This window comes from Nicotiana tabacum, chromosome 12, assembly GCF_000715075.1.
Source record: "Nicotiana tabacum cultivar K326 chromosome 12, ASM71507v2, whole genome shotgun sequence".
Lineage (NCBI taxonomy): Eukaryota > Viridiplantae > Streptophyta > Magnoliopsida > Solanales > Solanaceae > Nicotiana > Nicotiana tabacum.
In genome coordinates this window covers 77653736-77675157 of record NC_134091.1, presented here as the reverse complement: position 1 = coordinate 77675157, position 21422 = coordinate 77653736, and the positions used below count along the sequence as shown (strand labels likewise).

General features: G+C 39.8%; 1 protein-coding gene across 1 annotated transcript; it reads right to left on the bottom strand.

Moving 5' to 3' along the window:
- Window positions 1-1441: 1441 nt before the first annotated feature.
- Window positions 1442-2719, bottom strand: LOC142167226 (uncharacterized). The gene is made up of 3 exons (XM_075227384.1): window positions 2494-2719; window positions 1845-2181; window positions 1442-1760 (listed from the first exon to the last, which is right to left on the bottom strand). Exons 1-3 carry the CDS (start codon window positions 2717-2719, stop codon window positions 1442-1444), a joined length of 882 nt encoding a protein of 293 aa, XP_075083485.1.
- Window positions 2720-21422: the final 18703 nt, after the last annotated feature.

The window sequence follows — 21422 nt, the reverse complement described above, 5'->3', positions numbered from 1 at the left end:
TTAAACCTCTATGTAGCCTCATCATGGCTCAAATAGATCACATAAGTTGTTACAACATGTGAGATATCATAACTTAAAGCTGAACAGGAATATATGACCTCGGTACTTGCACATGGGCTCATCCCCATGCATGTGCGCACCCAATAGCACGTGGCTATCACAACAATTCAGGCAACTGGTGCCTCAACCGGGTTTAAATACGATACTTACCTCAAGCAAATCGAATCACTTCGCTAGCAAGCCCTTGCCTCACGAATCAGCCTCCGAAAGCCATGAATCTAACGATAAACAACTCGATACAATCAACACAGGCTATCGGAATCAATTCCATATGAAAATGCTAAGTTCTTAATCAAAAGTCAAAAAGTCAACTCAAAACGTCAACCCGATCCCACATCTCGAAATCTAACAAAAGTTATAAAATTCGAACACCCATTCAACCACGAGTCCATCTATACCAAAATTACCAAATTCCGACACCAAATCGCCACTTAAACCTCCAATTTTCACTCTCCAATACATGGGTCAAAATCCCCAATTTTTCAATTCAAAAACACCAAATCTATGGAGGAATATCAATGGGTATTCAATATTATTGAGTAAAAATGATCAAAAGTGGGTTACCTCAAGAAATCTAAGTGAAATTCTTCTAAAAAATCGTCTCCAACCAAGCTTCAAATGTCCAAAAATGATAAAAATATCGGAAACCTTTGAATTTAAACACTGCCCAGGCATTGCCGCACCTGCGAAGCCTGGGCTCGCACCTGCACTCCCGCTTTTTCGGATAAAACCTCTTTTCTGCGAAACCCACTTAACAGCAGACCTTGCGCACCTGCTATCTCATCTTCATACTGTAACAACCCGATCAGTCGTTTTGAGCATTTGCATTCTGTTCAGCTATTTGAAGTCTTGAGTAGTTTCGTATGATGTATTATGACTTGTCCGAATCGTCGGTTTTGGTTTTCAGATTATTCGGAATTTGATTTGAAAGAATGATTCTCAACTAAGAAGCTTTAAGTTGGAAGAGTTGACCAAGTTTGACTTTCGAGTGTTTGACCCCGGATTAGAGTTTTGATCATTTCGTTAGGTCCGGATGGTGATTTTGGACTCGGGTGTATGCCCGGATTTGCATTTGGATATTTTTAGAAGGTTTCAGCACTAATTGGTGAAAGTTAGAACTTTTGTTTTAGTAAATAAAAGAATTTTATTAACCTATGAAATAACTACATGTAGAGAGAAAAAAATTGCTAGAACCCTGTATCACAGGTCTAACAACAAACAACACCATTACTACTCTAACTACTATTCTTGATTGCTAGTTCTAGACAGGGTAGAAATTCAGGTTTTCCAGCTGTGACTTAATCTTGGACTTCAAGCTTCCCAGGTAGTAGATCTCTTGTATGACAGTTCTAACAATGCCTTCTACACTTGTACTTTTGCCTTAAAAAATTCTCAGGTTCCTCTCTTTCCAGACATGGTATATACAAGCTGCAATAGCAATTCTATAGATGTGAGAACTGGCAGACTTCCCTTTGCAGTTGTTTATCATCCATTCCAACTCCTCCTTCCACCTGAAAGCTTGTCGACTTATTCCTTTCCATCGAAGCATTTTGTTCCAAACGTTAGAAGCAAATTGGCACTCAAAGAAAAGGTGAGACACTATCTCGTTTTCAGTCAAACACAAATGGCACTTTATATCGACATTCATTCCCCACTTTGTAAGTCTATCTTTAGTGGCCAATTTCCCCAATGCAGCCAATCTAACAATAAAGATCCATTTAGGACTTCCATAGTTGTTACATACTAATCTCCTCTAAGGCACCTTAGGAAATACACCCACTAACTTTTGGTAGAATTCTTTGATAGAGAAGTTCTTCATTGCTTGGAATCTTGTGCAGTCGTACCCAACCTCCTCAACGTATCTCTTTTCTTTGAATATATTCTGAATAACCCATGAGGCTTGCTTGGGATATGTATCCCATACTAGCCCTTGCTTCACAGAGTAAATGTGTACCCATTGTATCCAAAGTGTGTCTTTCTTTTTGCTTAGATTCCACAATAATTTTGCAATGGCTGCTTTGTTCCATATTTGGACATGTATAAGATTAATCCCACCTGCTGACTTAGGATAACATAGTTTGTCCCACGCAACTAGTGCCTTCTTGGATATATCAGCACCACCTGTTCACAAAAAGCTTCTACACAATGCTTCAATCTTTTTGAGAATCTTCTTTGGTAGAACAAATACTTGGAACCAGAATGTCTGAATTGAAAACAATACACTTTTGATAAGTTGTACTCTGCCCGTATAAGATAGAAATTTGGTTGTCCATGTTGTTATTCTACCAGTCATCGTTTCTAGAAGAGATTGACATTGCATAATCCATAAACTTTTTGTGCTAAGGGGCACTCCAAGGTACCTAAATGGCAGTTCACCCTTAACAAACCCGAGCAGGTGGAGAATTTATTGTTGTACCACTTCCTTAACCCCACCAAAATAAACAGAGCTTTTGGAGATATTTGCAATCAGCCCTGATGCAGCCGAATATTTCAGAAAGCAGTCACAAAGATGAGTGATGGAAGTTGTGTCACCTCTAAAAACCAAAAGTAGGTCGTCAGCAAAACCAAGTTGAATAAGTCTTAGTTTGTCACACTTTGGATGGTACTTGAAACCATTTGTAGTTTCCAATGTCTTCAAGATCCTACCAAAATACTCCATGACAAGCACAAAAAGAAAGAGGGAGAGAAAAAACCAGAAAATGCTCTCTGTACAGGATGACTGCACGCTACAGTAATGCAGTCATGCCTTTATGGTCGCTACTCCGCCGTTCGGTGTCCAAAAGCCACCGAACCAGTCCCAAAAGAACCCCTATCTAATAGCGCACCTTCCCTAATTGGTTTCATTTTCAAATTCCAACCCAGCTGCGGCAAATCTTCAAAATGGTAACGCGATTACTGTAGAAAAATTTTGCCATGGAGCTTCTAAAAACTTTCAGTTCGTTTCTGGGTCAAACCTTATAAGTCCAAGCAGTAGGGTTTGTTCTCCACATCAAGAACAATCTCTCTGATAAAAATCAGGCGATTTCACCGCTGGAATAGTGAGTTTTAGGAATGGCGAATTGAGCCCTTTCATGGCTGCCAACGTCTCCGTCAAACTTTAGCCGTGGGAGAGAAAAATCAACACCTTAATGAAGAAAATCAAAACCATAGAAATAACGTCACATATGCAGCAAGTTTGAATCCAAAACAATCTGCTGCAAATTTAACAAAAATGAAATTGAATCCCATTGAACATGCTCATGGAGTGCTTACGAGACAGTTTTCAATGGATGAGCGTGAAGATTTTGCAAAGGAAGAAGGATTATACTAGGCAGTGGTGATTAAACTATCCACAAGCGCACCGGATTTGAAAATTTTGAGGAGTATTCTGCCGAAAACAATTGGTATCAAAGGTAATTGTTTGCTAGGATTATTGGCCCAACAACAAATTTTAATTCGTTGTGATCAATATGAAGATTTTGTGTGTTGTTTAGCAAGAGCTGCGAATTACTTTCAACATAATGGAAAACTTCATCAATATAGAGTTTTCCATGGAATGTTGGCTACAATCCTAAGGAAGAAACCTCTAAGGCTGCTGTTTGGATTTCCTTGCCGAACTTGTCACCTGAACTGCTTGACGTAAGGCTTTACTGTCTATTGCAACTACTGTGGGTAAGCCTATTGCAATTGATAAGGCAACACAAGTAAGATCTCGTCCAAGCACATCTAGAGTGAAATTGATTGTGGATTTGATTGACAAACTACCAGAAAAAGTGAGACTTCAACATATCGATGTCGTAACGGGTAAGATTATAGAGGAGTTCCAGGTTATTCTCTATGATAATCTGCCATCATACTTTTTCCATTGTAAACATCAAGGCCATGACGATATAGATTTTCGTTGTTTGCAAAGAAAAACAGTAGCAACACAACGGGTTACTGACGTAGTCTATGAAGAGTTTCAACATGTTGAAACATTACAAGGTGATGCAAGGGATTTTTTGAATGCAAAGAAACAACAAAATTTGGATATTGTTAAACATACATGAAGCTTGGTTGATGTTGGAACAGGCAGGGCTTCACACGTATTGGAGGCAGGTTCAACAAAGAAGAAGGACAATTCTAATCCTAGTTTAACTGGAACTATTGGTGCTATGCAGACTGCTATAGCTGGTGCCGTTGGTCGTGGTGTAGTTTTGAATCGAGCTACTACTAGTAATAATCAACAAGGGGTTGCACTGGTGAATCAAGGACTTAGGAGTTATCACGACCCTGAATTTTTACCTTCGGGGCCGTGATGACGCCTAACATTTCACCTACTAGGCAAGCCAACGTTAGAGGATCTTTAAGCTAATTTTCAATCAATTCAATTAAGTAAAACCAATTAAGCCGAAAAGAAACTAAAACGGGAAACAAATGAGATAAAATCAATAATATCTAAGTACAACCCAAATCTGGAGTCACAAATTTACGAGCTTCTAGAATCTCTACAAAATAGGGTTTGAAATAAATACAACTGTCTCGAATGAAAAGAACAGTAAATAGGGGAAATGGAAGGGGACTTCAAGGTCTGCGGACGCCAGCAGATCTACCTCGAGTCTCCAAATGCCAATCCGAGCTGGTACGCCTCACGGACAGCTGTCACCAGTACCTAAATCTTCATAAGAAGTGCAGAGTGTAGTATGAGTACAACCGACCCAATGTACTTCATAAGTGTCGAGCCTAACTTCGACGAGGTGTTGACGAGGCTATGATAGGACACCTACATAAATAAACCTGTACAAACGGAAATATATGTAAAACATAACAACAAATAAAAAATTAACAAGTACTAGTGGGAGGGGACATGTGAAAGGGGTACAAGATACGATAACTACAACAAGGAATGATAATAAGAAACAATCAATAAAAATCAACCAACAAAATGAACAAACATAATGAATAAAACTGCACGGCATCACCCTTCGTGATTTTACTCTCAGCCTCACCATGAAACAGTAATAATGGCACGACATCACCCTTTGTGCTTTTACTCTCAATCTCACCATAAGATGATAAATACGGTACGATATCACCTTTCGTGCTTTAACTCATAATTTCATCATGAATAATAGATACGACACGGCATCACCCTTCGTGCATTAACTCTCAAATATGGCACGACATCACCCTTCGTGCATGAACACTCAAATATAGGACGGCATCACCCTTCGGGAATTAACACTCTCCCTTACCATGTAACAATGAACATATAACAACATGGAGATAGAATAAGCAAGATCAAGTCTTATGTCAACAATGGTTCCACAACACCAATCCCTTCTTCAGAAACAATATTCAATTATCATAGATAGCCTATAAATGCGGAAAGAATGATCAATTTACTAATTAACTAGTCTAAGCATGGATATCATGATCAAAAAAAGAAATAAATGACAAGAAACAAGTCCCACCCGCATGCTTTAACCCAATAATAATGCACAAGTACGTGTCACGTCACATATACATTGTATCCACCATTTAAACAAGAAGCAAATAGGCAAACAAATCCTAATCCCTCGAGTCATGTTTAACCACGATATTTACCTCGCTCCAAAAGTCGACTCAAATCTCTACCGGAGCCTTTCCCCTAGAATCCGTCTCCAAACCACTCGTATCTAACCACAATTGACTCAATAATGTCAAATATTTCTAAAGGAATCAATTACAGTGCATAAATTTAGAATTTCCACACTTTTCCCCAAAAAGTAAAAAATCGACCCCGGGCCCGCTTGGTCAAAACCTGAGGTTCGGACCAAAATCCATTTTTCCATTCACCCCGAGCCCGATTATGTAATTAGTATCGGAATCCAACCTCAATTTGAGGTCTAAATCCCTAATTTGCAATAACCCTCAATTTTTCCTAAATCTCTAGTTTTCTAGCATGGAAGAACAACGATTAGGGCTAGAAATTAATGGGTGATGTTAGAAATGGAAGAAAATGAGTTAAATTGTACAAAAAGATGAATTGATGTGGAGTTTTCTCTTAAAAATCGCCTCTAGACCGAGCTCTAATGGAGAGTTTATGAAAAAATGAAAGAATCCCATTTTTGGTCTATTTTAATCACTGGGCGTCAGGCTTTTTTCATGTTCGCGAAGGGCCTGACGCGATCGCGAAGCAGTAGCTCAAATAGCCTAGGCATTCGCAAAATACCCTTTGCGTTCGCGAAGGCTTACACCCACCAGCCTATGCTAGGCAGCCTACTATGGTGGGGGAGCTTCACCTACCTGTCTATCAGGACCTGCAGCATGACATGCATCGTCCACAAATAAAAAGGACATCGGTACGAATAAAGTACTGAGTATGTACGGCAGGAAAGTATAAGTAAGAATAGTAATGTAAACAGGGATAGAGAATATACAACCTGTAATATCTGGGTACCTCTGAGGGCTACTGACATGAAATACATGATATATATATATATATATATATATAGACATAAACTTTTAAAACATACGCCTCTGTGGGCATCATCATCATCATATATTACCCGGCCGTAATAGGCTCAGTAAAAATGTACCCAACCATAATTAGGCTTAGTAGAATCGTACCTGGCCACGTGGAGCTCGGTAAAACCCAACTGATCAATGGTTTCACAATAGGTACCGTACCCGGCCGACTATACCGCGACTCGATAGAGTAAAATAGATACATATATATGATGCGTGCTAGACTTATTGGAATCACATTCTGAACCTTTCAGAGTGACGTAAGGTCGGTATCCTCCGTACACGTTATTAGAAATAACTCTTCATTAAGAATATTATAAAAATCAGGAAGTACCAACAACATTGATAACATAAGAATAAGAGAAGTAACATCAACATCAATTGTTCCATAAGAAGGGAAACAATATGAGTACTACTAAATTCTAAGAGTGGAGTATCTTTGGAAGCTCATTCATTACATTATGTACAATCGTAGTCGTAAAAAAGAAGGAAAGGAATAGCCTCACATACCTTGTATATACTACCCAACCTCAAGCTATGCAAATGTCACGACTCCTTAGTCTATAATAAGAGAAATGACACTATCGTTATCGTTTAAGCGTCGTAACTATTATGTATCGAATGCAACCTATTTTACGATGAAACAGACAATACCTCCACTATTTATATGACTTCCCACAAGTTAAAAAAATCACCAAACAGACCAAACAACATCAATAATAATCATATTGAGCCTCCCAAAATAGTCCACCAACCAACAACATTTCTAACAAGCCTTTCGATATATATTTCACAAGTTCTAGCTTCAACGACTTAGCCGTAACTTGGATAATCTTAAATACATGTAGGGTAAGAGGTTCCTTACCTTTAAACAGAAGTAAAATCTCCAATTTGACCTTAATTGACCATGAAATATCCCTCCAATGCTTCCACAAGAACAAGGAAGCGAAACTAGCAATCAATTAAGGTTTTTCGGTACTAGAATCACTTTAGAAGACTTGAAATCACCTAGAGTTGATACTTAAAACTTGAGGGAGTATGTTACAGAACATAAACCACTTTAACAACCTCCCACACGAGCTGGAACAATACAAAAATCAGCAACAACAAGAAGAACAAGAAACTTACTAGCGCCATGGGATTCCCGAAACTTGATTTGTGTTGTTTGCCCTTTGTTTTGGTCTTGGATCATGAGAGAACCTTGAGAGAGTGATTTTAGGGTTCTAAGGTCTGAATATACTAAAAAATAATGACTTAAAATGGGGTTGAGGCGTCTTATATATATCCATATGTCTCAATTGCCTATGTGGGACCCATAGAGAGCTGCTTGGCGCAGTCTCGCGAAAACGTGAATATCTCTCTACTCCGAGATCGTATCGATGAACGGTTTAATGAGTTGGAAACTAGATTCATAGATATTCCATTTTATGGGTAGATCACCTTGTAATTCCAAGTAAATTGGGAGAAAAGCTTAGTAACATTTGACCTAAAGTTTAAGTAAAATTATTAATGTAAGTTGCGACAAGTTTTGTCGACTTTTGTTTCATAACTCGTTTGACTTCAAGACTTATGATACAGATATTATATGATTCAAATACCTTAAAACACGAACTCTTGGGAATATTAAGCACCTCTAGTTTTACTTAAAAATATAGGTTACAACATCCTTGATTCGTTTAACTTCTAATACTTGTTAACCACTCTTATACACCCCTGTATCGTTTAAGACCAATAGGATTAACTTTTTATCATCTCAAAGATAATCTCTTCTCGTATTTACGTCGACTAACTTAAGGCATGATCTGACGTATGCGAATATGGGTTGTAACAACCTCCCCCCTTAGGAACACTCGTCCTCGAATGTAAGGGCTTATGGGGAGTCTAACTCATCGTGGATTCCAACAAAAATTTTCGGCTGAGTTTCCCTTATAAAATGGACACTAGCCAAACTTACAAGCAGTTAAACCCAACCTATGGCCTTACAAGGCTATACAAAGCATTATGGATACGTATATTTTCTGCATATCACCATTTTGTATTAAGAAAGAGTATTCTCAAGCTATTGCTTACCTCATAGAGCCGTTTCACCTTCTAATGCGTCTTGCGTTCTCCCGGCATCCTCGTTATCTTCAATTTGGAATAGGTAAGGGTATTTAGACTTCATCTCCTCTTCTGCTTCCCATGTCATTTCTTCCGTATCCTTGTTCCTCCACAATACTTTGATAGAAGCTACATCCTTTGTTCTCAGCTTGCGACTTTGTCGATCTAATATAGCCACCGACACTTCTTCATATGATAAATCCTCGGTAACTTGTACATCTTTGATAGGGACGACCTGAGAAGGGTCTGCAATACATTTCCTCAACATAGATACATGGAATACCGGGTGGACAAATTCCAATTTGGATGGCAATTCTAACTCATAGGCAACCTGTCCGATTCATCGAAGAAATTTGTACGGCCCGATATACCGCGGTCTCAGCTTATCTTTCATTCCAAAATGCATAACACCCCTCATCGTTGAGATCCTTAGGAAAACCCAATCACAAACCTCAAATTCTAGAGCACGACGTCGAACATCGGAATAAGACTTTTACCTATTTTTGCCGCCCTCAGTCGCTCTTGTATCACTTTCACCTTCTCAATGGCTTGGTGAATCAAATCTGGCCCATATAATTCTGTCTCACCGACTTCGAACCATCCAACTGGTGATCTACATCTCCTCCCATACAGTGTCTCGTACGAGGCCATTTTAATACTTGAATGATAGCTATTATTGTAGGCGAATTCTATGAGTGTCAAATGGTCATCCCAATTCCCCCTGAAATCTAGAACACATGCTCGCAGCATATCTTCAAGTGGATGAATAGTACGTTCAGCCTGTCCGTCAGTCTGTGGATGGAATACAGTACTGAGATTCACTTGTGTGCCTAAACCCTTCTGAAAAGACCTCTAAAAGTTAGCCGTAAATTGAGCTCCCCGGTCTGATAAAATAGATACCGGCACCATGAAGCCTAACAAGCTCCTTGATATACAACTTCACATAATCTTCCGCCGTGTAAGTTGTCCTAATTGGTAGAAAATGGGCAGATTTTGTAAGTCGATCAACTATCACTCAGATGGAGTCAAACTTATGATAAGAGCGAGGTAATCTAATAATGAAGTCCATATTGATCACCTCCTATTTCCAGGTCAGAATATCTATATTCTGAATCAATCCACCAGGTTTCTGATGCTCAATCTTTACTTGTCGGCAATTAGGACATTGGGCTACAAATTCTGCAATAGACTTCTTCATGTTATCCTGCCAATACAGCTCCTTAACTTCATGATACATCTTTGTCGAGCCGGGATGGATAGAATATCGGGACTGATGAATCTCAATCATAATCTTTTCTCGCAAACCTGCCACATTTGGAGCACATAATCGGCCCTGGTATCTCAGTGCCCCATCTCCTCTGATATCGAAAGTCGTAATTGTACACTGCTGAATGCTCTCTCTCAATCGTACTAAGGTAGGATCTTCATATTGTAGTGCTTTTACCTTGGCTACCAAAGATGATTCTGATGTATTCTGTACAATAACACCTCTGTCATCAAAGTCTAACAATCTGATTCTCATATTGGCTAGCTGATGAAGCTCTTTAGTCAACCCCTGTCTACCTGCCTCAATGTGTACTAAGCTTCCCATTGACTTACGAATGAGAGCGTCTACCACAACATTGTCTTTACCGGGATGGTACAATATCTCGACATCGTAATCTTTCAGTAATTCAAGCCACCTACACAGCCTTAAAATCAACTCCTTCTGCTTGACAATGTATTGTAAACTCTTGTGATATGTGTAGATGTCAACATGCACGCCGTATAAGTAGTGCCGCCATATCTTCAAAGCATATATTACTGCAGCCAATTCCAAATCATGAGTCGGGTAATTCTTTTCATGCTTCTTCAACTGTCTTGATGCATAAGCAATCACCTTCCCACGTTGCATCAATACGCACCCCAAACCTATACCCAAGGCATCATAATATGCCACATAATCTTTTGTTCCTTTTGGGAGAGTGAGCACTGGCGCGGATGTCAATTGATTCTTTAGCTCATGAAAACTATGTTCACAAGCGTTAGACCACTGGAACTTGGTAGCTTTCTGTGTTAACTTAGTCAATGGTGCTGATATAGAGAAAAACCCTTCTACAAACCGCCTATGATATCTTGCTATCCCCAGGAAGCTGCAGACTTCTGACGGTGTTGTAGCTCTCGGCCAATTCTTCACTGCATCGATCTTCTGAGTGTCAACACTAATACCCTTGTCAGATATCACATGGCCAAGGAATGCTACCAAGTTCAGACAGAATTCACATTTGGAGAGATTAGCATATAACTTATGATCCTGAAGGGTCTGTAATACTATCCGCAAGTGGCCCGCATGTTCCGCCTCCGAACGAGAATACACCAGAATGTCATCAATGAATACGATCACGAACACATCAAGATAGGTCCTGGATACACTATTCATGAGATCCATAAAAGCTGTTGGGGCATTTGTTAGCCAGAACGAAATTACCAAGAACTCAAAGTGCCCATTTCTTGTCCAGAAGGCCGTCTTTGGAATATCCTTCTCCTTAACCTTCACCTGATGATACCCTGAACGTAAGTCAATCTTGGAGAAATACTTGGCACCCTGGAGTTGGTCAAACAGGTCGTAAATCCTTGGAAGTGGATATTTTTTCTTTATAGTAAACTTATTCAACTGTCGATAATTGATACACATCCTTAACGACCCGTCTTTCTTCTGCACGAACAAGACTGGCGCACCCCTAGGTGAAGTGCTAGGCCTAATGAAGCACTTATCTAGCAAGTCCTTCAACTGCATCTTCAACTCTCGCAACTCTGCTGGGACCATCCTGTATGGAGGGATAGAGATCAGTTGAGTGTCAGGCAACACATCAATGCTAAACTCAATCTCCCTTTTAGGAGGAAGGCCTAGGAGTTCATCTGGGAAAACGTCTGGAAATTTGTTGACCGCGGGGATTGATTGTAGAGTAGGCGGCTTCGCCTCCGCATCCCTAACACGAACCAGATGATAAATGTAACTTTTGAGATCATCTTCCTTGCCTTAAGATAGGAAATAAACCTACCTTTTGGCATGACAATATTCCCCTTCCATTCGATGACGAGTTCACCAGGAAACTGAAACCTAACCATCTTCGTACGATAATCAACATTTGCATAGCATGAGGCCAACCAGTCCATTCCCATTATCACATCGAAATAAACCATTTCTAACTCAAATAAATTTGCCGAGGTTTGACGACTACAAATCATCATTGTGCAACCTCTATATACCCTTCTAGCAATCACAAAATCTCTTATCATAGTAGATACCACAAGTGGTTTACTTATCAATTCAGGTTCAACGCCAAACTTATTAGCCATAAAGGGTGTAACGTATGATAATGTAGATCCTGGATCAATCATCGCATATACATCATAAGAAAACACAGACAATATACCTGTAACAGCATCCGAAGATGACTCAAGATCTTGTCGACCTACTAGAGCATAGGTTTGATTTTGAGTACCATTCGAAAATCCCGCATTGTCGAGTGCTGAAAATCCCATGCTGGAGGTCGAATTGATGAGGAAGAACCAGACACAGATCTAGTCGGCTGAGCCATACCACCACCTCTTCTGTTAGGACAATCCCACATCGTATGGCCAGGCTATCCGCAAGAATAGCATGCATCAGAACCTCGACTTCACAGTCTGAAGTGGGCCTTGTCGCACTGATCACAACGAGGTGTTGGGGGTCTCGCCCTATGATATTGTGAGCCTGATGCCCGCGAACTCTAACCTGGACTAGAATAGGTAAATCGATCATACCGAGGCCTCTGAAACTGTGGAGGAGAACTAGCTACAAGTGGCGCCAAACTCCTCAAGGACTGGGGCCTGATACTGCCTCTGAAGTCATTAGAATACCCTGCAAATATCGCCCTCATATGCTGGCCCCTATCATACTCCCTATCTGCCCTTTGCTGGCACTTACGATCCTCTAGTGTATGGGCATACGCCTTAATACAAGAAATATCCATGCCCTCCACCAAGGAGGCTGTCGTGCACTCATTTATTAGATGTGGTCCCAACCCGTTCACAAACAGGTGCACCCTATCGCTCATCCCAGCCACCATATGGGGAGCATACCTTGCTAAAGAATCAAACTGCATACTATACTCCCGCACACTCATATTACCTTATCGAAGGTTCAAGAACTTATTAGCTCTAGCTCGTCGTATCTCAATTGGCATGTCGTGACGATGAAAGGCTTCAGAAAATTCCTTCCACACAACTGGAGGAGCGTTCGAACCCCTGGATGTCTCCCAACTATCATACCAGAAAATTTCTAAATCCCGTAACCGATAAGAAGCCAACTCTACTGCCTTAGTATCACTAGCATGCATAACCCACAGTGTACGATGAACCTGATCAATAAAAGTCTGTGGGTCCTCCTTGGGGTCTGATCCGGTAAACACTGGAGGGTCTAGATTAATAAAATCATGAACTCTCGCACTAACTGGTTTATTAGCAGCACCTGTATTCTATCTCTGAGCCTGAGCAACTACCAAGCTAGTCAATAACTGCACCGCACTCCGCATATCTTGGTTTGTAGTGCCAGACGGAGGAACTGGAGGTGCTGGGTCCCTCCTAATATCCTCTGGAGGAGACGAAGTAGAAGAGGTATGAGGCGACATCTAACTTTGAGCCTCACTTTGGCCTGCTCTAGCTGGAGGCACCCGACTGGTACCCTCTCCCGCAGCTGTATCAAGCCGTCTACTAATTGCTTGCTTCCTAGTCGAAGGCATCGCTGAACGAAAACAAGGTGAATATTAGAGATGAACCCTTACGACTCAACTCTACGAATGATCTAGATTCAAGAAGGAGGTAACAACCCTAGATGTCATGTAGCCTCCTGATTATAAATTTGGCACGCTACACATCCATAATCAAGACTCTACTAGACACGACTCATAGACAATCCCTAGGACAGACTGGCTCTGATACCAAGTTTGTCACGACCCAAATTGAAGGGTCATGACTATCACCCGGGCCATACTTGCTGAGCACCAACGTACATTCTATCTAACCTTTCTTATTATCTTTAAGGGCCGACGAGATCAATATAAATGGTATGAACATACATACATATATCTATAACATATGTATGGTATGATCAATCATGATCATACAACCAACAATGAAAGATCAACCAACAATAAAAGATAATTGTATGAACATACATAACATGGGACAACAAGACTGTCAAGAAACTATATATAAGGTATGAGCTGCCACGCTGCCATGAGAGACTATACAACAAAAATCAGCCGACAAGGCATTCCAAACTATACATGAGTCGACACCTATCTATGAGCCTCTAAAGGAACATAAGTGCTGCGACATTGCCGGAATAGGGCCCCGACATACCCATAATATCTATAACAAAAATGCATACCAAGACCACGGCAAGTCCGGAGAAGGGATCTTGCGAATAATCGCTGAACTGGGCAGCCTACTATGGTGGGGGAGCTTCACCTACCTATCTATCAGGACCTGCATCATGACATGCAGCATCCATAAATAAAAAGGACATCAGTACAAATAAAGTACTGAGTATGTAAGGCAGGAAAGCATAAGTAAGAACAGTAATGTAAACAGTGATAGAGAATATACAACCTGTAATATATGGGTACCTCTGAGCTACTGACATGTAGTGCATGATACATATTATAACGACCCAACCAGTCGTTTTGCCTTCTAGAACTCCGTTCCCCTAAATAAGACTCCCCATATGTGTTTTTATAGTTTTATGATTTGCGGGGATGATTAGTTCGGGATTTGGAAGGGTTCGGGTTGAAATCGGAACACTTGGTTCCTTATTTTGGCTTTAAAAGGCCAAGTTTGACTTCGGTCAACGTTTTGAGTAAACGACCTTGGAATCGGGATTTGATAGTTTTAATAAGTTTGTATGATGATTTTGGACTTGGGCGTATATTTGAATTGGGGTTTGGACAACCCGGGAGCATTTCGATGCTTAACAATGAAAGCAGACTATTTGAATATTTTAAAGTTATATAAATTTGGGTTGGAGTAGGTTTTGGAGTAATTGAGGTCCGTTCAGAATTCCGGGCTTGGAAATAGTTTCGTATGGTGATTTAAGACTTGCACGCAAAATTTGGTATCATTCTGAGTAGTTTAAGTATGTTTCAGCGCGTTCAGAGTAAGTTTGAAGAATTTGAAATTTCTAAGTCGAATCGATTTGGTTTGGGGTATGATTGTAAACTTTGATGTTGTTTTACGCGTTACGAGGCTTCGAATGAGTCCGTTTTATGATTTCAAACTATTTGGTAAGTTCGGGCGAGGCCCCGGGGGCCTCAAAAGTTTATTGGATGAGGCTCGGACCAAGTTGGGACTTAAGAGCAGCATCTGAAGCTTCCAGCTACTGCTGCAATCGCATCTGCACTTGGCCAACCGCAGGTGCGAGCTCGCAGAAGCGAGCCTCGAGCCATAGAAGTAGGAAAGAGGGGGGATGCCAGTGATCGCAAAAGCAGGGAAATAGACCGCACCTGCAAAGGCGCAGGTGCGAGGATGGCAGCGCAGAAGCGGACGGAGGTCGCAGGTGCGACGCATGCACCGCAGAAGTGGTCTCACAGAAGTGAGCTGCTGGTCACTGAAGTGAAGGAGTCGGCTAGGGGAAAGTCCGCATCTGCGAGGCCCTTTCCGCAGATGCGGTTGTTGAGCCGCAGATGGGGAAATCGCAGAAGGCAGAACCTTCATTTAAGTCGGGGCTCAACCATTTTGATCCAATTTTCTTCTTGGGAGGGGTATTCACCTAGCAACTTGGAGGTAAGTTAATTATACCTATTGTGAGTTAAATACATAGATTATGGGTAGATTATAACATATAAATTGTGGAAAATAAGGGTTTAGATGAAAAACCTAGGTTTTGATTAAATAAATGAGATTTTAACCACGAAAATGGTTATGGAATGGGATGCAAATTGTGTATTTGACTTCATAAGGTTATGGGTGACGATTTCCTCCGAAAATTTCATGAATCCGGGCATGTGGGCCTGGGGTGAATTTTAAGAATTTTACCAATTTGGGTTATTTAATTAATCTAATGATTTAATCTCGAATTATTGAGCATGTATTGATTAAATTATATAACATTTGGCTAGTTTCGGATTTTTCGGCACCAAATTGAGGCTTTAACGCGAAATTGAGATCAGGATGAGAGCTTTGAGATGAGGTAAGTCTCCTGTCTAACCTTGTAAGAGGGAATTTACCCCATAGGTGTTGTAAATAAATATTTATTCCTAATTATCGGGGCTACGTACGTACGAGGTAACGAGAGTCCGTGCGTAGCTACTATTATGCTATTTTCCGGGTAGTTTTAGGACGCAATTCATGAACTACTTGGAATTTTGCAATATACTTGTTAAATTAAAATGCCTAAATTATATTAGAACTTGTTAGAGAAATTTTGAAAGGTAGTTAATGAATTTTGTATCACCTTGGATATAACTCATTAATAATGTTTAAGTCAAATGCTTATAAAACATTCTCCTCTGCTTGTGAAGCAGGCCGAACGCCTCGACAGTAGATAGATGCATCTATGGTTCGTGCCGCTTGACCCTCGGCAGTGTACACACTATTCTAAATCGGGTCGTACGACCTTGCAGAAATCGTGCTTAATAAAAAAAAATTATTCGTTGCTTGATATTTATTTTATTGCAATTTGTGAAGGTAAATGATTATTTGGAGATTTGTCAAATTGTGAAGAATTATTTGTTTCTGCCTGCTAAGGAGAATTTATTATTGATCACATAAATCGTGTTTATTTAAATATTTATATCTTAATAATTTTGACCCATAGGGAGTATCAAATTCGACCTCTCGTCACTAGTTCTTCGAGATTAGACTTGATACTTACTGGGTACACGTTGTTTACGTACTCATGCTACACTTGCTGCACTTTTTGTGCAGGATCTGAGACAGGTACATCAGGCGGTCCTATCGGTGCGCACCCCCGATATCCCGAGACCTAGTGGTGAGTTGCTTCCTGAGTCGTTCTGCAGCCCTGGAGTCTCTCTCTTTTGTATTTTATATTCAGTCTATTTCATATTCAGACAGTGGTTAGAAGTTTGTATAATCTACTAGACGATCATACACTTGTGACACTGCGTCTTGGCACATACACTAGTAGAAATTGTGGTCTTGAAATTATTATTTTGGTTTTTATCTATTTAGACTTTCTATTTTTCTTAAATCTTGCAATTAAGGAAAGTTTAATTACTCAGAATTATATTAAAGGAGAAAAGATATGTTTAATTCACTAGTTGGCTTGCCTAGCGGTGATGTTGGGCGCCATCATGACCTATAGGTAAAATTGGGTCGTGACACATATATTTATATATACATAAACTTTAAAATCATACGCCTCTATGGGCTACATCATCATCATTTCGTACCCGGCCGTAATAGGCTCAGTAAAAATGTACCCAACCATCATAAGGCTCGGTAGAATCGTACCCGGCCACGTGGAGCTTGGTAAAACCCAACTGATCAGTGGTTGTACAATAGGTGTCGTACCCGACCGACTATAGCACAACTTGATAGAATAAAATAGATACATATATATGATGCATGTTGGACTCATTGGAAGCATATTCTAAACCTTTTGGAGTGACGTAAGGTCGGTATCCTTCGTACACGTTATTAGGACTAACTCTTCATCAAGAATCTTATAAGAATCAGGAAGTACCAACAACATTAATAACATAAGAATAAGATGTCACGACCCAAACCTATGGGCCGCAACGAGCACCCGGTACCTTACTTAACCGAGTACCAACATAACATATCTTTCTTATTGTACTTTCATTGGCAAATGGGCCAAACTGGCCGTCATGGGCTAACCAGAATAAACATAGAGGAATACTCAATATAGAACGACCCCAATTTGATATAAAAACTTATACATGTGATATACGGGCCTATAAGGCCAACATGATCATTTGTAAACTCAAAATATAGGCCGACAAGGCCATACAAGAATTCGTATGCATGACATCTGTCTACAAGCCTCTAAGAGTACATACTTATCACAAAGGTCGGGGCAGGGCCCCGCCATACCAAACAATACACGAATAAATCATATTGACCAACACAAGTAACTCCGGAGAAAATGGAGCGCACCAACATCTTTCGCTGATCCGATGGCCTACTTGGAGGACGATCGACCTGTCTATCGGAACCTGCGGGCATGAAATGCAGCGTCCCCAGGTAAAAGGGACGTCAGTACGAATACTGTACCAAGTATGTAAGGCACATAAATAAGTACATAACAGACATAGAAGAAATATAGAGTAAATGACTCAACCTGTAAGTCTGGATAACTCTGTAAATCATGAAATAATTATAGTGTCATGCATATGCGTATGAATTTCATATCGTGCATAGGTACATGTTTCATAACATCATCGGCCTCTGAGGGCATCCCATCATATCATCTCGGCCACTGTGGGCAAAATCATTAACGTATACCAGATGATCAGGTGGTGGTGCATATATAACGCCATAACCTTTCCCACATCCCATATACATATATATATACATATATATATACGCGTATATAACGCCATCTGGTCATGGGTCAATGAGCATGTTATAGGTAAGTGAATCAATGATTTATTCCATTCTAGGGCCGGATTTGGAGGGGTTCAGAGATACAACAGCTAAGGTTTCTCAGAGAAGAAGAGAGTAGAGAGGATTTAGGGGAGGTTGGGGTGTGGGAATGGGATTAGGGTTTGGGGTAAGGTGATATAAGGAAAGGGTAGGGATTTATTATGGGTCGTTGATCATTTGAGATCAACGGCCAGGATCGAAAAGGGAGTGCGGCGAGTCGTTTAAACTAGTACCGACCGGGTTAAGATTAAAGGGGTCCTCTAGATTGGGCTGGGGAGATTGGGCTTAGAGGTTTTGGGCATTTGGGCCATTAAATTGGTCCAGAATTGGCTCCAAATTAGGCTACAAATTAAATACCCAAAACAATTATAACAAATATTTATAAAAAGTAATTAACAAATAGTAAAAGTCTTATTTATGTGGTAAGATGCTTTAAAATAATAGTTTAATATTTAAAAATATAAAAATGCTATTTTGAGAACAAATAATGTAATAAATTGTGATTATGCACAACATACATGCTATTACTGCAAAATTGTGTGAAATAGCTTAAAATGCAAATATAATTATATAAAATAAAGTAAAATATTCTGAAACATATAGGTGGATGCAAATAATAACTTTGGATGATTAAGTCATTATAAAATAATTTAAGGGATAATTAATGCATATTCAAGTAATTTAAATGCAAGAAAATCAATTTTAAAGCTTTACAAATTATGAAAACTGTAGAAAATACTTGTATAACTCTTGTGAATTAAGTAATGAAGCAAAATGATACTTTGAAAGTATATATACTATTTGAAAAAATATTAGAGCAAAATTAGGTATCAATACCTTCAAATTGCTAACTTTCGACAAGAAGAGCCAAATCATCCTAAGAACTTCCAAATACAAATCTGGACATACGCCTAAGTCCAAAATAACCATATGAACCTATTAAAACTATCAAAACACTAACAATGTCATTTACTCACAAGTCAAATCTTGATCAACTCTTCCAATTTAACACTTCTAAATTGAGAATTACTCTTTTGAATCACTCCCAAACTTCCTAAAAATCAAAACCAACCACAGAAACGAGTCGTAATATATCATATAAAGCTAGTTGAGATCTCGAACCAACAAACGAAGTGCCAATTCTCAAACGACCGATCAGGTCGTTACATTCTGTAATGACCCAACCGGTTAATTTATGTATTTTAGCCTTGTTCCACTATATGATCCTTCAAATATGTATTTTTATTGTTATATAATTTGCGGGTATGGTTGGTTTGGTTCCAGAAAGATTTCGAAGTGATTTGGAAAACTTAGATCCAACGTTGAAAGCTTAAGTTGGAAGTGTTGACCAACTTTGACTTTTATTTATTTGCTCTCAGATCAGAGTTATGATTGTTATATTAGGTCCGAATGGCTATTTTGGACTTGGGTGTATGCCCAGATTTGAGTTCCAACATTCCTTGATGATTTTGAGGCTAATTGCCGAAAGTGGGAAGTTTGAAAGGTTGGAGCGTTGATAAGTTTGACCCATAGTTGACTTTGTCGTTATCGATGTTCATTTGGGATTCCAAGACTTGGAATAGCTGGTATGATCATTTATGAGTTGTGTGTAAAATTTGGGGTCATTCCGTGTTGTTTAGATGTGTTCGGCGTATTTTGGAAATTTGAAATAGTTCATTAAGCTTGAATTCAGGTGTGATTTATGGTTTTTATGTTATTTTATGTGATTTTAGAACTCAAGTAGGTTTTTGTTATGTTTTGGGACTTGTTAGTATGCTCATACGGGGTTTTGATGGGCTTGGGTGAGTTTCCGAATGGTTTGAGATGGTTTTGGCCTAGTTGGGATTTCTGGTTCTGCTGTTGTCGCATCTGCGAGGGATAGGTCACAAATGTGACAATCAAAATTGTGAGGTGGATCTCGCATTTGCGAAGCTAGGCATTTGAGGCAGTCCTCGCATTTGCGAGTGTTGATCTCGCTTTTGCGATAGTGGCCTCCGGTGGTTGGGTTTGCATTTGCATTTGTGTGGTCTCAAATGCGAGTAGTTGCTTCTGGGTGGACTTTATATTTGCGAAGGATTGTGTGCAAATGCAACTTTGACTTGGGCCAAATGGGTTCGCAAATGTGGGCCACTGGTCGCAATTGCGAGCCTTTGGTCGCAAATGCGAGACCTGTAGTTGATACTTAGAGGCCATTTCGCGGTTTGAGTTGATTTTATCACATTTTGTTATTGGGAGCCCGGTTTGAGGCGATTTTCACCCACTTGGATTGGGTAAGTGTTTTTTTACTCGGAATTGATTATTATTTATGATTCCATCCTTGATTATAGCATTTGATTGGTGAATTAAAGTGAGAAATTGGAGATTTTGACAAACTTCTCTAAAATGAAAAATAGAGATTAGAACCCCAATTTGGAGTCGGATTTGGATGAAACTTATATGGGTTGACTCGTATTCGAAAGGGTGTTCGGGATTTGTCACTTTTGTCGAGTTTCGGGAAGCATGTCTAGGTTGAATTTTTGGTTGACTTTGTGCATTTGGTATTAAGATCAAAGCTTTATTGTTTGGGGTTGTTTCCTATGGCCTTTATTAATATTGTTAAGTTATTCTTTGCTAGATTCGATCTGTTTGGAGGTCGCTTCGCGTGTGAAGGTGGTTTTAGGGTTTTGATTTGGCTTATTTGAGGTAAGTATCTTGCCTAAATATGGTTGAAGCAGTAGTTGCCTGAGTTATTAGTGTTGACAATGTGCTATGGGTGGCACACATGCATGGGGTTGAGCCCAGGTGCGTGCACTATTGTTCGATCCATGCTAGGGGTAGTTGTTAGGCTATGTTATGCCTTGAAATGAGTTCTAAGCTTCATGTTATCATTCTTCATGTATTTGTACCCATTTGTGAGCTACTTGAATTGCGTTAGAGATCATGTTTAGGATAAACCTCATGTTCAAACATGTTAACTGCTATTTTGTGGCATAATTGCCTTGTCGGAGCTTTGGCAGCACACTTCACACAAACATACACCTTAGCATGTCCCTTTTATCGGTCCATGAACTTACAATTTGATATTCATTGTTTGTATATATGTATTGTTGTATATGCTTTTTATGTGATATAGACCGGTATGGTAGCACATGAGTTGTCCGTGCGGG

Excerpts from the sequence above, each read along its gene's own strand:
- LOC142167226 (XM_075227384.1), bottom strand. The coding sequence starts at position 2,719 with ATGGAGTATTTTGGTAGGATCTTGAAGACATTGGAAACTACAAATGGT. Across the intron at positions 2,182-2,493 it reads CAAAAGCTCTGTTTATTTTG|GTGGTGCTGATATATCCAAG; the intron begins GTGGGGTTAAGG and ends TTTTGTGAACAG. Across the intron at positions 1,761-1,844 it reads ATCAAAGAATTCTACCAAAA|ATTGGCTGCATTGGGGAAAT; the intron begins GTTAGTGGGTGT and ends CTTTATTGTTAG.